The 14,153-nt window shown below is 45.3% G+C and overlaps 1 protein-coding gene across 1 annotated transcript in view; it reads right to left on the bottom strand.

Moving 5' to 3' along the window:
* ptpn20 (protein tyrosine phosphatase non-receptor type 20) overlaps positions 1-13,758 on the bottom strand; it is a 22,076-nt gene extending 8,318 nt beyond the window's left edge. The window contains exons 1-29 of the mRNA XM_071912908.2: positions 13,635-13,758; positions 13,233-13,396; positions 12,721-12,786; positions 12,415-12,621; positions 12,191-12,284; positions 10,948-11,037; positions 10,497-10,572; positions 10,069-10,222; positions 9,708-9,779; positions 9,280-9,454; positions 8,790-8,925; positions 8,499-8,637; positions 8,232-8,384; positions 7,906-8,091; positions 7,631-7,793; positions 7,073-7,328; positions 6,876-6,955; positions 6,566-6,643; positions 6,369-6,476; positions 6,082-6,198; positions 5,728-5,936; positions 5,362-5,463; positions 4,856-4,949; positions 4,003-4,088; positions 3,242-3,413; positions 2,132-2,343; positions 1,624-1,722; positions 734-1,263; positions 1-618 (exon numbers count right to left, since the gene is read on the bottom strand). The exon at positions 1-618 is cut by the window's left edge and continues 67 nt beyond it. Coding sequence (XP_071769009.2) covers positions 1-618; positions 734-1,263; positions 1,624-1,722; positions 2,132-2,343; positions 3,242-3,413; positions 4,003-4,088; positions 4,856-4,949; positions 5,362-5,463; positions 5,728-5,936; positions 6,082-6,198; positions 6,369-6,476; positions 6,566-6,643; positions 6,876-6,955; positions 7,073-7,328; positions 7,631-7,793; positions 7,906-8,091; positions 8,232-8,384; positions 8,499-8,637; positions 8,790-8,925; positions 9,280-9,454; positions 9,708-9,779; positions 10,069-10,222; positions 10,497-10,572; positions 10,948-11,037; positions 12,191-12,284; positions 12,415-12,621; positions 12,721-12,786; positions 13,233-13,396; positions 13,635-13,758 — 4,760 coding nt within the window. The remainder of the gene's footprint in view (positions 619-733; positions 1,264-1,623; positions 1,723-2,131; positions 2,344-3,241; positions 3,414-4,002; positions 4,089-4,855; positions 4,950-5,361; positions 5,464-5,727; positions 5,937-6,081; positions 6,199-6,368; positions 6,477-6,565; positions 6,644-6,875; positions 6,956-7,072; positions 7,329-7,630; positions 7,794-7,905; positions 8,092-8,231; positions 8,385-8,498; positions 8,638-8,789; positions 8,926-9,279; positions 9,455-9,707; positions 9,780-10,068; positions 10,223-10,496; positions 10,573-10,947; positions 11,038-12,190; positions 12,285-12,414; positions 12,622-12,720; positions 12,787-13,232; positions 13,397-13,634) is intronic.
* Between the last annotated feature and the right edge of the window lie 395 nt (positions 13,759-14,153).

The following is a 14,153-nucleotide window of genomic DNA, read 5'->3' as shown; positions in this document are numbered from 1 at the left end:
TCCCTTTCTTTCTTCTCTGGTTCCTCCCTCACTTGTGTGTGGCTCGGAGCAGGGGGAGCCAGCAGTGTGAGTGGCAGGGTGGGGGCAGGGGGATTGGGGCAGGGAGGCACAGAGGAGATGACCTGGGTTGTAATGGGAGTAGGTGGAGGAGGAGGAGGAGGAGGCTGGGGTGGAGGCACCACAGGCCGGCTGCTCTTGGAGATGGAGATGGGGTTGAGGTGAGTCGGGAGTAACGCCTGCTGGATAGGGTGGTGCTGTGCTTTGGGTGGCTGGGTTGTAAGGGGCTGAGATGGGTGGGCCAGGGCGCAAGTGGTAAGGGTGTTAGAGGAGTGGTTGGGGGGCAAGATGGCGGTACTGGGGATGTGAGGGGCGAGGCTTGGATTATGAATATTGTAACTAGAGGCCATGGAGGTGCTGTTGGAGGTTTGAGGGCCGAGGCTGAGGGCAGCGGCGGCTGTTGTTGGGGTGTGAGTGACCAGACGGGGAGTGGTGGAGGGAAGACTGTGAGGAGACTCCAGGGCGGAGCTGATGGTCAGGTACTCTTCATCTGCCAGGATAGTCAGCCCGTTTCCCATCAGGCAGTAGGTCACGCTTCCATCTGCCTCCTCTCTGACTCCACTGCAGGTAAACACATGTATACTGTTTATATACTTAACATTTTGTGTGTACATAGTACGTATGTGCATACAGTATGTGCATGTGCGTGTGTGTCTGTGTCTATGTGGCACATTACCTGGCATAAACAGTCTGAGAACCAGTCTTAGGACAGACATCCAGAAGCTCCAGAGCTGGTCTTGATGTCTTGGCAACCTCCACCTCCTCGCCCCCATCCTCTTTCTCCTCCTTTACCTCTGGTTCCCTTTCTTCGTCCAGTTTCCCGGTGGTTGGTAGTGAATCTGGCGGGGCTGGTGGAGAGCCAGGGGGGGGCGAGGTGGGTGATGCTGGCGAGGCCGGTGAGGCCGGCGAGATTGGTGATGGAGGTGAAGTAGGCGAGGTCGGTGAGGGAGGTGAGCGAAGAGGAGATGGGGGAGTCTGGTTGGCGAGTGCTTCACTCTCCAGACTCTCCTGGCTCTCCTGGGGCGCTGGAGCTGCAGGGAGTTCAGGGCTTTTCTCTGCTGTGTCGACCGACTCTTCCTCTTGGGCAGGAGCCTGTTTCTGGGCAGCCATGTTGTTGTCAAATTGAAACCTGAGGAGCTGGCTGTAGTCCTCTCCCAGTCGGATGTCCAGAGACTTGGATCGGATCTCACGGGCGGGTCCAGGACTCTATGGGGTCAGACAGGAGGTAAGAGGGTCTATCCTGTGTTACTGGGGCTGAATTGTGACTGTTAAACTCCCCATGAAATGAACTCCCATTACTTTTACTTCATGGACAACAGAGCATCTTTAATGGTGACCTCATGCTGCACTAGTAGGTGTAAATATACATTTCTAACCAATAAAACCATCAGATTTTTTAATAATCCCACCAGATTTTTGAATGATCCCTCACTGCATTATGTCCCGCCCCAAGTAAATATGCCATTTCGTGGGGTCTTTAACACTGTGCATAGAGTGTTTTATTGTTTGTACATGTACGTGTGTATGCGTTTATTGGAATGTGTGTGTTTGTGTGTGTGAACGCACCAGCGTGTTGTCATCTACATCATACAGTACTCCAGAAACTGGTCGGCAAACGAGCAGGTGAACTTCAGACGGAGCTCCACGCAGCAGGAACAAAACCCTCTGAGACAACACAGAGAAAGAGTGTGTGTTGGTAGAGGGAAGGGGGTGCACAGAATAAATATATATGAATCTCTTTTTCTGTCAGTGTGTATGTGTGTGTATGTGTGTCCCTTACAACTCCTCAGCAGGACAGCGTGAGGGATTAACTGACACATTAAACACACACACATCACGCCATGACACACCCAGCTTGCTATTTTCTGATACATGAGATTAGAGGATTAGCGAACCAATGACGTGGCTGAGACCTTAAAAAAGAGCAGGCCCAGTGGTGCTGCTCACACCGTCAGATGACACTGTATTCTGTTTTTATCACACTGCTTATCTTCTGTGCTGCCATGGTGGGACAATTAATAAGTTTGAAGTATTAAAATGTACTGATTAATACTTTAAATACCCCAAACTTTACCTGGTAGGAGAGGCCCTTGACATGCTCTCCGTTGACAGAGAGAATGACGTCTCCCTCTCGTAGCAGGCCGCTCTCCAGCGCTGGCTGTCCCTGAAACAGACGCTTGATGCGGACCACGCTGCCGCGGTCTGGACCCGAGTGCAGCTGGGAGATGTTAAAGCTGAAGCCCAGGCCGGACAAGCTCTTGTGCAGAACCACCTCCTGTGTGTTTTCTAGAGGAGGGAAAAGGCGGAGGGGATTGTTGGAGCATTAATGTGTATCTGAGTCTGTGTCTGTGACTGTCTCTGTCTGTGCCTGTGTCTGTGTCTGTATCTGTGTCTGTACCTGAGTGTGTCTCTGACTCTGTGTCTGTCTGTATCTGTATCTGTAACCGAGTCTGTATCTGTCTGTATCTGTATTCGAGTGTGTCTCTGTGTCTGTATCTGTATCTGTGTCTGTATCTGTATCTCTATCTGTATCTGTATCTGAGTCAGTGTCTGTGTCTGTATCTGTATCTGAATCTGAATCTGTATCTGTGTCTGTATCTGTGTCGGTAACTCTGTGTCTGCATCTATAATCTGTGGCCTGTAATCTGCAATCTGAGCTGTTTTTGTGATTCAGTACATTATGATCATAAATTTGCTACCATTTCTGTTTAATTCACTCATCCAGATTCACTCCTAAGATACTCCTATGAGAAGTATCTCTGTTTGTATGAGAAGTATCTATTTTTGCACAAAATTCACTATTGATGAAATCTAATACAGCAGATAATCATATTTCTTTGCATATTTCCTCACAATTTATCACACCATTTACAGCAATCACAACACAGTCTTTGTAGGAACAATGAACTGTCCCTTTAACTAAGCTTAGGCAGTGAACAGGCAGCTTCAAGGTTTCAGTGCATCCAGTCTCGGGGGACTGAGGCGGCATCAGCCCTGGATGACTCTGACAGCAACCACAATGTAGCTGTCAGATGACTCACACTCACCTCTGGGCCATGTGTGTGTGCGTGTGTGTGTGTGTGTGTATGTGTGTGTGTGTGTGTGTGTGTGTATGTGTGTATGCCTAACACTGTCTATTTCCTTTTTTTTGTGTGTGTGTGTGCCCCCTCCTCTCTCCTCTCACCATCAGTCACAAAGCTGTAGTCCTTGGCTCTGCCACTCAAGGTCGTTTCCATGGAGACTTCAGTCCTGGGGGGTTGTGGGTATGATGGACTGTGGGCCAAGGGGGGGCAGGGTGAGTCAGGCCTCGGCTCCAACACCACCGTGGGCTCCCTCTCCAACAGCAGGCTCACCACCTATAGGGAATAGACACACACACACACACACACTCTGCATATGTTCGATACTCTATGTTTGAACATGTATGGAGAATAATGTATCAGCAGTTTTGCCAATCATTATTGCCGTATTTTTCCACTGCGTAATGTTAATCAGGTTAAAACGGAGTGAACTGCAATTGCCTTGGTAGTTTACTGTACATAAGGTCAGCTGGTGTTTGGGGTCAGGAGGGTTAAGCTGTCTGTGAATAACAGCTTGGGACCTGGTGTAGAATGTCAACATGCTTTAGCTGGCCTAAATCGTCTTAGCCAGGGCTAAAATAACAACAAATGTAAACAGATGCTTCCCCTGGACAGTTGCATTTCCGTGGGGCTATGTGTGCGCGTCCATGTGTGTGTGCGTGAATGTCTGTGTGAGTGTGTGTGTGTTGAGAGGTGAACAAGAACAACATAGAGGAAATAAAACCAGATAGAAGCTGGAAAGGGTGGAAAGGAAAGGATGACATGTATTGGTATAAGCACAACCAAGTCAGCAAAAGAGAAAGAATGTTTGTATGTGTTTGCATTTGATTGCATGTGTGTGTGTGTGTGTGTGTGTGTGTGTTACCTCCCCAGTCCTCTTCAGGCATTCGACAGCCTGTTTGTGAGTCACGCCCCTCAGGTTGGACCCATCAACCTCCAGCAGTCTGTCACCTGTCATATGCACATACACAAATCTCATCATCATTAGCAGCATTAATACATAAATTAAATTGTTTGTGTGTGTGTGTGTGTGTGTGTGTGTGCGTGCATGTATGATGATGGGCATGTAAACAAATCTGAAAGTGGTTCCTGCTCACTGAACCATAAACCAAGCAGACACAGACACAGCACCATGGCTCCAGTGCCTAAACATACTCCCACATACAAGTGACTGACAAAATAAAGGAAATACCAACATTATCTTACTGTAATAGGACATTGGACTACTAAAAGACTATTGAACAGCTTTACTGCTCCTTCACAGGGATTCTACCAATGTACTAGATCCCACGATTCCTCCATAAAAAATCTATTATTTCATGTTTTATTGATAGTGGTAGAAAAAACAATATTGTCTTGGGCATTTCTCCAGAATCTTCCATAAGAGAACAATTAGGGTGAGATTTAGGGCAGATGTGGCATATGTTTTACATTGTTTTCATGCAGTCGATGACCATGCATTCAAAATGAATGGGGCCACACCAGAAATGCTTAATGGATGAGAGATTGTAGATCACTGAGAATGGCTTTATTGGTATTTATTGGTATTTTCCTTGCTTTATAAGGAGTCAAGTGAACAGGAAAACCAAATCCTACACTGTAATAGAACATAACAGAACCCTGCTTTTAATACATTTTGTACTGCTCATTCACTTAGACGTTTCCTTTATTTTGGCAGGTACCTGCACACATATTGAAGTCACTAATGAAAAGGTTACCGATCTGAATGCGCCTGTCCTGCTCTGCGGCGCCCCCTGGCACCAGAGTCTTGATGTAGATGCCTCCATACCGCACGTTGGTGTTTATTCCTCCCTTTTGGCAAAGAATATTACAGAGACGCAATTAGCCATGTCACAGACCTCAAATAATGCTAACCCCTGACTCTAGCCAGTGTGTATGTGTGTAAGTTACTATGTGCATGTCTTAGCTTGTTATCTATTGGCCTTTAACCCTTGGTCCTGTTAATAAGGTTGACTCTGTTGACCTCAACACACAAGTCACTCCTGTCACTGAAGCTTTCTGCTCACTTAAATCAATATGTCAGCATAGCACGTGGCATAAAACCTTCTATTCAGGAGCAATAGTAGTCTTCCATTTCCCTCTTCAAACTTATTTAGGTGTAGTGGAGGGTAAAGAAAATCATAAAAACCAACCTACACCCTGATGGTGAGGCACAGTTGGAGAACATAAGGTAAATACTATATAGTAAAAAAAAAACACTCACAGCAACACTGATGCCAAGACTGCCATTGCTTTTCTTCAGCTCCACTATAAGCTGCTCCCCAGTTCTCAAACTGCAGATAGAGGGAGACCTGGAACACACATCCTGAAAAAGAGAGGTGGGGAAGAGCAAGAGAGGAAAATGGGTGATAAGGGGCTGTAAAATGATAAAGGAAGAAATGAGAGAGAAGGAGCAAGTGGATGTATTGGGAACACTAATGCACGTGGACGCAGCTATGGATTGCCTCACACTAATTTAATCGTATTATCAAATTAATCAGAGCGCTTAATCCATTTAAAAATTAGCCCTGGTTGACCGGCAACAAAGTCACTTATCTCCGGGTATTGTTGGTGAAACACTGACTCTAACCTGGGCGTCAAGTATTCGCACAACAGGAATGTGAAGCCTCCTGCCGTGTTTGGGGGTGGCCATATTGGACAGAGCAAGGGCCTCCTCCAGTTCCTCCATGGCGGGACGGTACTCTGTGCCACTCAGGGTCGTCTGAGACCCAAAGCCCCTCTCCAGTGCCAGACCAAGAGTACTTTGACTCAGGGAGCTCTTACTGTCCTTCAGAGACTCTGATGGGACAACAACCAGCATGGATAAAGGAACCAAGTGCACAGTCATAAAGGGTGAAAATGGTAAATGTCATTACTGTACATCATTATATGGCGTAAAAATTAGACTGTGCATGTGGTTGAGAAAGCAATGAGCAGATCATACGTTTAGGCTGGGACACAATGAGCTCCACCTCCTCGGGGCTGGACTGCAAGATGGCAGCAGCGTCGCTGAATGTCACCCCTTCCAGACTGGTCTTATTGAGGGAGATCAGACGTCCACCTGGAAATCAACCAATCATCATAAAATATGAGGCAGGCCGCTGAGGAACACAGCCAAGCTGAAGCCTTGTCAGGTTTTCATGTGCTAACTAAGTTTAAATGTTTCTGTCACAAGCAAGGTTATGAAGTGGTAAGCCAGTGTCTATGATTGCAGTTGGCACCGATCCGTACCTGGTCTGATTCGGCCATCTTTGTCTGCAGGCCCATCAGGCACGATGGAAGCTATGAAGATCCCAAGGTCGAGTTTACCTGTGTTATCCTCTCCCACTATCACAAACCCTGAAACAGGACAGGAGAGGAGGTGAAAACACAGGCCTACTGCGAACGAATCAGACACATAGAACCAAAACCCTCCTCCTCATACTCACCAAAGCCCAATTTGGGATCCTTCTTTAAGGTCACACAGATTATCTCTCTCTCTGGCGGGGTCCTGGTTGGGGTGTCGACTGCAAAGCAGATGTTTCACATGTACTAAAAATCTGCTTCTTTATATCAAAAAAATAAAAGTTTTGATATAAATGTATATTTATATAAAACATAGCAGAATCAAATAGAGAAATAAAAAATAAAAAAAACACTTATCAGTCAGCCTACAGATAAATGAAGAATTATAGACATTTGAGTTTACAAAAAGGAGTGCAGATAAGGGCAAGGCATCAGATATGTGGCCACATTCACCTCGTATGGAGAAAGAGCCGTCGGAGTCTTGTTTCTGTAGCGAGACGCTGGACATCATTCTGGGAATTAGCTCTGGAGTGCTACAACACAGAAGCACAGCTGTGTTAAGCTAAATCATTTATGATCATAGAGAATATGTTTAGATTTCTGTGAGAGGAACACTGCATACTATGGTCACAATGATCACAATGGGCTACCTCCAACACTGTCGCTCTCTCGCCTCCCTGAGGTCTCGCGCTTCGGGCAGCTCCTTGTTCAGCTCCCTGCTCAGCTCCCTCCTCAGCTCTCTCTGCTGGCGGAGCCGCGCCTCTATCTTGGCAGTCAGGTCGTCGCAGGACTTAGAGTGGGTGTCTTGTTGACCGGCCGTCAAACCTACAAGGTTCAACATGCCCTCCGAGCATGACATCCGCTTCATGTTCGAGTTACGATCCCTGTACCTCCCCATGCTCTCATCTGGGGAAACGGTGAGGAAAAAAACATGTCATTTATACTTTGTCATTCTTCACTATAACCTGTATGTGTACTGGCAGGAGTTTCCCCTACCTTGCTAAACTTATGGGCTCTAGTCTAGTCACACAGCATCACCCTTAAAAATGACCTAGACTTGAATTGTTGGTTGCTGTTCTGGCTCAAAATAAACGGTTGATTGCACATAGGAATTTGCTGTTTTCAGTGTGTGCTTTCCTGTGTTGCATATTCGTCTCTAGTCAAAGTCCAAAAAAATACAGTCTACAGAATCGCTCAGGTTTCCCCACCTTGTACCATGCTGTGGTTAAGTTGTCGCGATGTCATCTCACTATGGAACTTGTGCTGTGCAGAGCAGAGGCTGAGGAGGTACTGTGCTATCTTGGAGCTCTCTGTTGCAAAGCTGTGCTTCTTCCCGCTGGGCCCGCCACACTCTATAGTCAGCTTACGCCGCTGGGAGCCAGACACAAGTCATCACACATTTACTTTTAGATTCATAACAAAATGAGCTGTACAAGTAATATCTCATGCGGCAGAGGCTGGCTGAAATGCCTCGTTTTCTTACCCCGGTGGATATGGAGTCGGTCTCCCTCCAGAGGAAGCGCCGGGTGACAGTACGGAGGTGGTTCTTCAACTCGTACACGATGATTCCTTTGGCACAGACTCCCAAAACTAACTCGCCCACCACTGGCCTTTTGTCTCTTCCCACACGATGGAACATAACCCCATACTCCGGTAACTGGTGGGCAATCTGAAGCGAATTTAAAAAAAGTGTGAAAGTGTGTGTGAGTGAGTATGTATTACATTTTACATTTCCGGGCAAGTTTCGGGCCTTATTACTCTTAATACGAATTTGTGTTTGTGTGTGTGAGTGGGTCCATCTAAGTCTACCTTTAGGTACTCTGTCTCAGCCTCTTCAGGCAGCATCTGAGCATGACTTGCATGTAGTCTTGGCAACTCTTCCTTTAGACTGGGCAGGGCCAGCCTCTCCAGCATCCTCTTAGACACATAATGCTCTGGCTGGTAGTAATTCCTTCCATACAACTAAGCAGAAACACAAAACAATCAAATGCATTGCTGTGACACAGAAATTAAAGGAATGACGCTGGGTATCAACTACAGATGCTGATATCTAAAGACACTTTTTGTCCTGAGTACCTCTGGCATGTAATCCCCAAACTCAGCCTGCAGAGCAAGGGCAGCCAGGAACAAGCCTGTCTCCTCGTTACAGTAAAGCCTGTCCTCCAAGATATCCTTACGCAGCTGTAAGTAGTACTGGTGACGTGTCAGCCTGTGCCTGGGCCACAGGAAAAGAGGTTAAGTGGAAAACAATAAACTTTCTTTTACATAGATTGTAAACATTACTGCATGCAATAAAATAGACTTTAAAAGGCATCCTTTCTATAAACGGAGTGTCCAGTGTGATGGAAGTAATACATCAGCACTTACAAAATGAAGGAGATATCATCAACAAAAAATTTGACTCGTAGAAACACCAAAAAGGAGGTCGTCTGCACTTTTTTCCAACTGTCAGGGGCAACTTTTGAGATTTTAGTCTCATGGTCCAAGAAGAAATATTCATCATCTGCGGAATGACAGAGAAGAAGAACAACTTTTATCTGAAGCTCAGACTTCTGAACTGACTGATCTATCAAATAGGCATTGTTGATACATGCAATTAAAGGTACATTCACCTCAAATTAGACAATGCAGGATATTTAAAAAAAAAAACATTCATATGCTTGTTTCATATTTTGAATTAATTTTGGTGTGGTATCCCAATGTATTTTAGTAAACCATTTACAAAGGGTTGAAATTAGCAAGATTGTAATGCACATATAATATGACAGCGGTCAAGTGGAAATATGCTTAAATAAATAGTACAAAAATGCAATCAGGCAGCAAGATAAAAAAAACAAACTATAATGTGTACTCTTACCGTCCAGGAAGGCGAGGCCAAAGTAGAAGTGCTCCACCAGGTTTGCGTGAGCCACCACCATGTCAAACACATCTCTTGCTCTTGACTTAATGTCACAGCGAACCGCCACATACTGTCCGTTAGGCAGCACTACACTCACTTCCCTCTGAGACGCACATGAACGGCCCTTTTTAGACTACAGTAGACACACACAAACGAACACACACAGGCATGAACACACACACACACACACACACACACACACACACACACACATTGATACATACAATCAAGCAAACAAACAAATAAACAAAGATTAGTATGCAGAATAAAGATGGGAATGTATGAAAATACAAATTCAACTAAAAAAGCAACAATCTACATAAAAATGATTAGAGTAAAGAAGATTGATCGGAGGCAGAGGAGGTTGATAGAATCTAAACATTTACCACAATGGATCCTGGAAGTTCCAGAATGATCTGTTGTTCGTCCGTCATCCTGATGAACTCAGGACCCAAAGCCTGGCAACACATACAGGTACAGTGTAAACACTACAGGCAGCAACACATCCGACAGGCAATGCACTTCTCTACATGCTCTACTGTCTGCACATTGACTCCATTCGTACCCCCACATGCACTACGCACTTTGCAGCTCACCATCTCTCTCAACCAAAAATGGGTCTTTAAATGTGACAACACATATAAAGTGGCACAGAAACTTTGAATGCATGAATACTCGCTCGTAACATTCCATTCGCATTCATTCATGCCATTATTTATCAGTTCCTGCAGGTATACATGATCTTACCTTGGCTTTCCTCTGGCTCAGGCTGAGGGAGGACTCGCTGAAGGTGATGGAAGGACTGTGGGATCTGGCTGAAGCCTTGGGGGAAATGTCGTGGAGGGGGCTCCGACCGAGCCAACTGCAGCTGCTGTCCCTGTGACGGGCCCCACGAGGGAGTCTGAGGGAGAGAGGGGGGGCGGTGGGAAGCAGAAAGAGTCAGTCTCTTAGACATTGTCATTCCCCCTCAGATTCAAACTTGACAGGCATACACAGACAGGGAGGGAGAGCGAAAGGGAGAGTGGATGGATTTCTTTCTGTCGACATATACAAGGAACTTCTCTACTTCCTCTGATGTTTGAAGAATCTTCTTCCAACTAGAATAATGGTGGCGTGGTCATGCTATGTGTGTGTGTGTGTGTGTGTGTGTGTGTGTGTGTGTGTACAGTATGTACCTGTCTAAAGCAGCTGGGTACAAAGGTGTGGGAGAGCTCCTTGGTCTCGGTCTCCAAGGTCTATGAGGTAAACTCCCTAGAAGACAGACAGACAGATAACACAAGCACTGATGCTGTAGTAACAAGAATATTACTGGTGGAACACATATTCTACAAAACTGACTCTCAGAAGCCTCTGCACTGGATTCAAACATTAAATCCACACACCCCAGCACACCTTTATCCTTCACCTGTCTCAATGCATTAAATACTTAAATGATTTATTGTAAATATAAGGAACATCAAAGAGTAAATCAAGAGTTTGGGGCTTTGCTCAGTGGGGACATGCACATTCCAAGTTATTTAGAGAGTAATTCTATCTCTTTTCTTCCTAATAGACAGATAAAGTAACTTCTTTCTAACACTCTCTAACTCCTCTCCAGTTTTCCTGTCCTCTGCATCATAAGGTTACCTGACTTTGAGTCAGAGTCTGCTGAGTATCTTCTCCCTTCAGCTGCAGCTGCACACCCTTCGCTGAAGTCTGGAAATGGCCCTCTCTTTCCTGTCAACCAGGTAAGCCACCAGGTAAGAGATGAATGATGACAGCAATGTTTGATACATGTTCCTCTCAGTGTTACGCCAGAGACATTGAGATGTTTGGACAGAGCCGACGCTACAGGAGGGTTTAACCTGAGCAACTACGCTGAGTACCTGATTATTGGCTCTCGCAGGAGCCTAATCCTGGGCTGGCTTCAGGTTAAGACCTTAATCCTATTGACCTGTCCACTGGCTTTAGTCAAGGGAACAATGACTGCAGGTACAGTCTGTGGATCTTTACATTGTGACAACTTTTTAAAGGTCAAATTTACATTGGGTGAACACAAGAGACAATGAGATAACCTAGGGATTAGTGTTGTCCACATTTTCCATTGACATGTCTCCTCCAGTGAAGAGATGAACAGAATCAAGAGAGCAGAATATGATACTCTGGCCTTTACTACCGTCTACAATTTTCATGTAGCCAGTAATCATGGAGCCAGTAATGAGGAGGTTGAGTTTACTCTGAAAGCCGCATCCCCATTTTGAATAGAGCAATTGTCAGTTTTGTGATATCACTTGTCTGTATCATTTCCTCCTCTCAGCAGCACAGACACCAACTGCCACTGTTTCAATTCAAATTTTTTCCAACCTACTGGTCATTTCGCTCAGGCCTGGAGTACACTTGATTTGGCTAAACAATCCCTTCTCGCTGCACCTTGTTGCAAGGTACATTAGTTCTAGCTTGCTAAGGGTGTGAAGTGGAATAAAGCGGACTGTGAGCTGGCACTTTCATGCAAAACAGCTGATTCTCATCAAAATGGCATCAGGTTCATCTCAAAAGCACAATGAAAATATGGACAATTCAATTCAGCTTCACTGTTTTAACTCTCACTGACTTACAGTTACAGCAAATGAAGATTCACTTTAGCTTTATAAGCCATTATACATTAGAATTCACAGTGTAAAAGTCATGAGTTCTGTCACCTCCTCCTCTCTGATGTAACGCTTTGGTTGCTATCTGTTTCCTCACAGAAGATGAGAGGTCAGTTGAGGATATTAACCATCTGCTTTACCACTTGTATGTATAACTCAGTCAGCCAACTTTCTGGTGCTTAACTCATAAATTTTACCATTTAATGACTTCACAAGGACTCTAACATGCCATGCATGCTCACCATGAAGCCTCTCTCTGATCATCTGGCTCCTGCCACTCAGAGGGACGTTGCTGTCTGGCAGAGAGCCATGGTCCATCTGGAGGAAAGGAAAGCACTACACTGTTGATTTATTTCCATTTTGCAGATCCTCTCACAAAACCATACGAGTACACATTTAAATTCTGACAGATAGACAAAGGCCTACAGAGAGACTGTTATGCATACAGGCAGGCAGATAGGTAGACACAATGTGGACAGACAGACAGACTCACTGAGTCATGGAAGACCTCCTCCACCAGTTGTCGGATGACTTTAGTAGGAGACGGCAGGAGAGAGGCTTTGTGCTGAGACTCGCAGGCCTCCAGGACAGAGTTGAGATTCACCCTGCGGTGGGCCAGGTCCTCACACATGCTCAGGAGGAGGCTGTTTAGATGGTCGCTCAACTGGACTGGCTGGGAGGGGAAAGAGTTGAAAATAACCGTCATAACTAAATCGTGGGACTGTGATGGTACTGAAAATAAAAGTAACAGCGCTGTATGAGGAGATCCCACCTGATTCTGAGGTAGGTGAAAATCAACTGACCAGTAGAGAGTCATACCCAGTGAATACACCAGCATCTGTGAAACAAAACCACTCAGTTAGGGACAGGATTTACAGCTGCATAGAAACATAAACATCTGAAAAGTCCAGTACACTTTTACATTTTTTTTCAACAATGTAATTTACCAAACATATACTTTGCTTGGTGACAACAATGACTTGCAGTATTTTCTGAACCTTTTCATGTGGTACCCTAGCATCACAACTAAAATCCAGGGCAGAAATTCCTTTGCTCAGTCACTAGATGGCGGGCTTACACCTCTCAGCGTCCTTCAACTCCTCTAGACATCCTGAGATTTCTCACTCATGGGGAGCCTGCAGTACTCTCCTCAAGAAATAAGACACATCAGGATCTGGGAAGCAACTCAAGTGCAATTCCAAAGTTTCGGTAAAAGCAATATGAGCCAATGCCCTGTTGTATGTGACTTTCATTTGAGGTGCCGCTCAGGATGAATGCACTGACCCTCTCTATGGCAGGTTTGGTTGAGCTGGCACGGCCCTGCAGCATCTCTGGAGCGGTGAAGGTGGATACCTCATCTGATAGGGCACAGTTCTTAAATGCTAAGGTACCAGTGGCTGACAGCAGCAAGGAGGTGGGGCTTATGATGTTGCACATACTGTTGTGACCTGAAAAAAAGAAAAAAAAAGGATGTCCATAATATATTTGATGCTGCTCAATCTTTTCTACGGTAAAGTCACGTTGAGTGAAATAGACGGATGGGTAGAAATACTGCAAGATATATTCAAATGCGTATGTGACTGTTACATAACAATAACATGCTGGTGTGGTTATAGCTGTAAGGCATCATGTATAGTGTTGTCAGTCTATGATAAAAGGTGGTTATTTATATTGGCAGTGCTTTACCCTTATAGGACACATCCACTAAAGACTCTGCAGTGCCCAGCAGCAGGGACCAGACCTCCTCCTCCAGCAGAGGTCCCCCTCGTGCCTCCAGTACTTCCGCTAGTGTAACGAATGTGCTGCTCATCCTGCACACATCCCACGCACACACCTGAGGATGCAGGGTCACATACACATACATGATCATGAGCGCACACAGGGAAATACACACAGAGTGAAAAACATCAATCGTTTGAGTCTGTGTTCAAGGTGGAATTCTGAGTGTGGTGCAATTCATTTGGCTTTCGCTGTGCATAGGATTCAAACAGAAGCAGAAGCAGCAAAAAATGTTTTACGAATGCATGTCTCTCACCACTCAGGACAACCAGGGAAACTCAAAACTCAGCTATAAGCTGTCTTTGCTGTGTGTCAAGCTTTCTACCCTCTTTCTTCTAAAATATTCTCTTTCAAAAAAAATCTTCTTTTTTTCATTACATATTTCTGCTTCATCTTCTCTTTCTCTTTGAGAGTGTTAGTGTTCTT

The sequence above is a fragment of the Centroberyx gerrardi genome, chromosome 15 (genome assembly GCF_048128805.1).
Source record: "Centroberyx gerrardi isolate f3 chromosome 15, fCenGer3.hap1.cur.20231027, whole genome shotgun sequence".
NCBI classification, from domain to species: domain Eukaryota; kingdom Metazoa; phylum Chordata; class Actinopteri; order Beryciformes; family Berycidae; genus Centroberyx; species Centroberyx gerrardi.
Note: the sequence above shows the minus strand (reverse complement) of the source record. Positions and strands in the feature narration are given on the sequence as shown.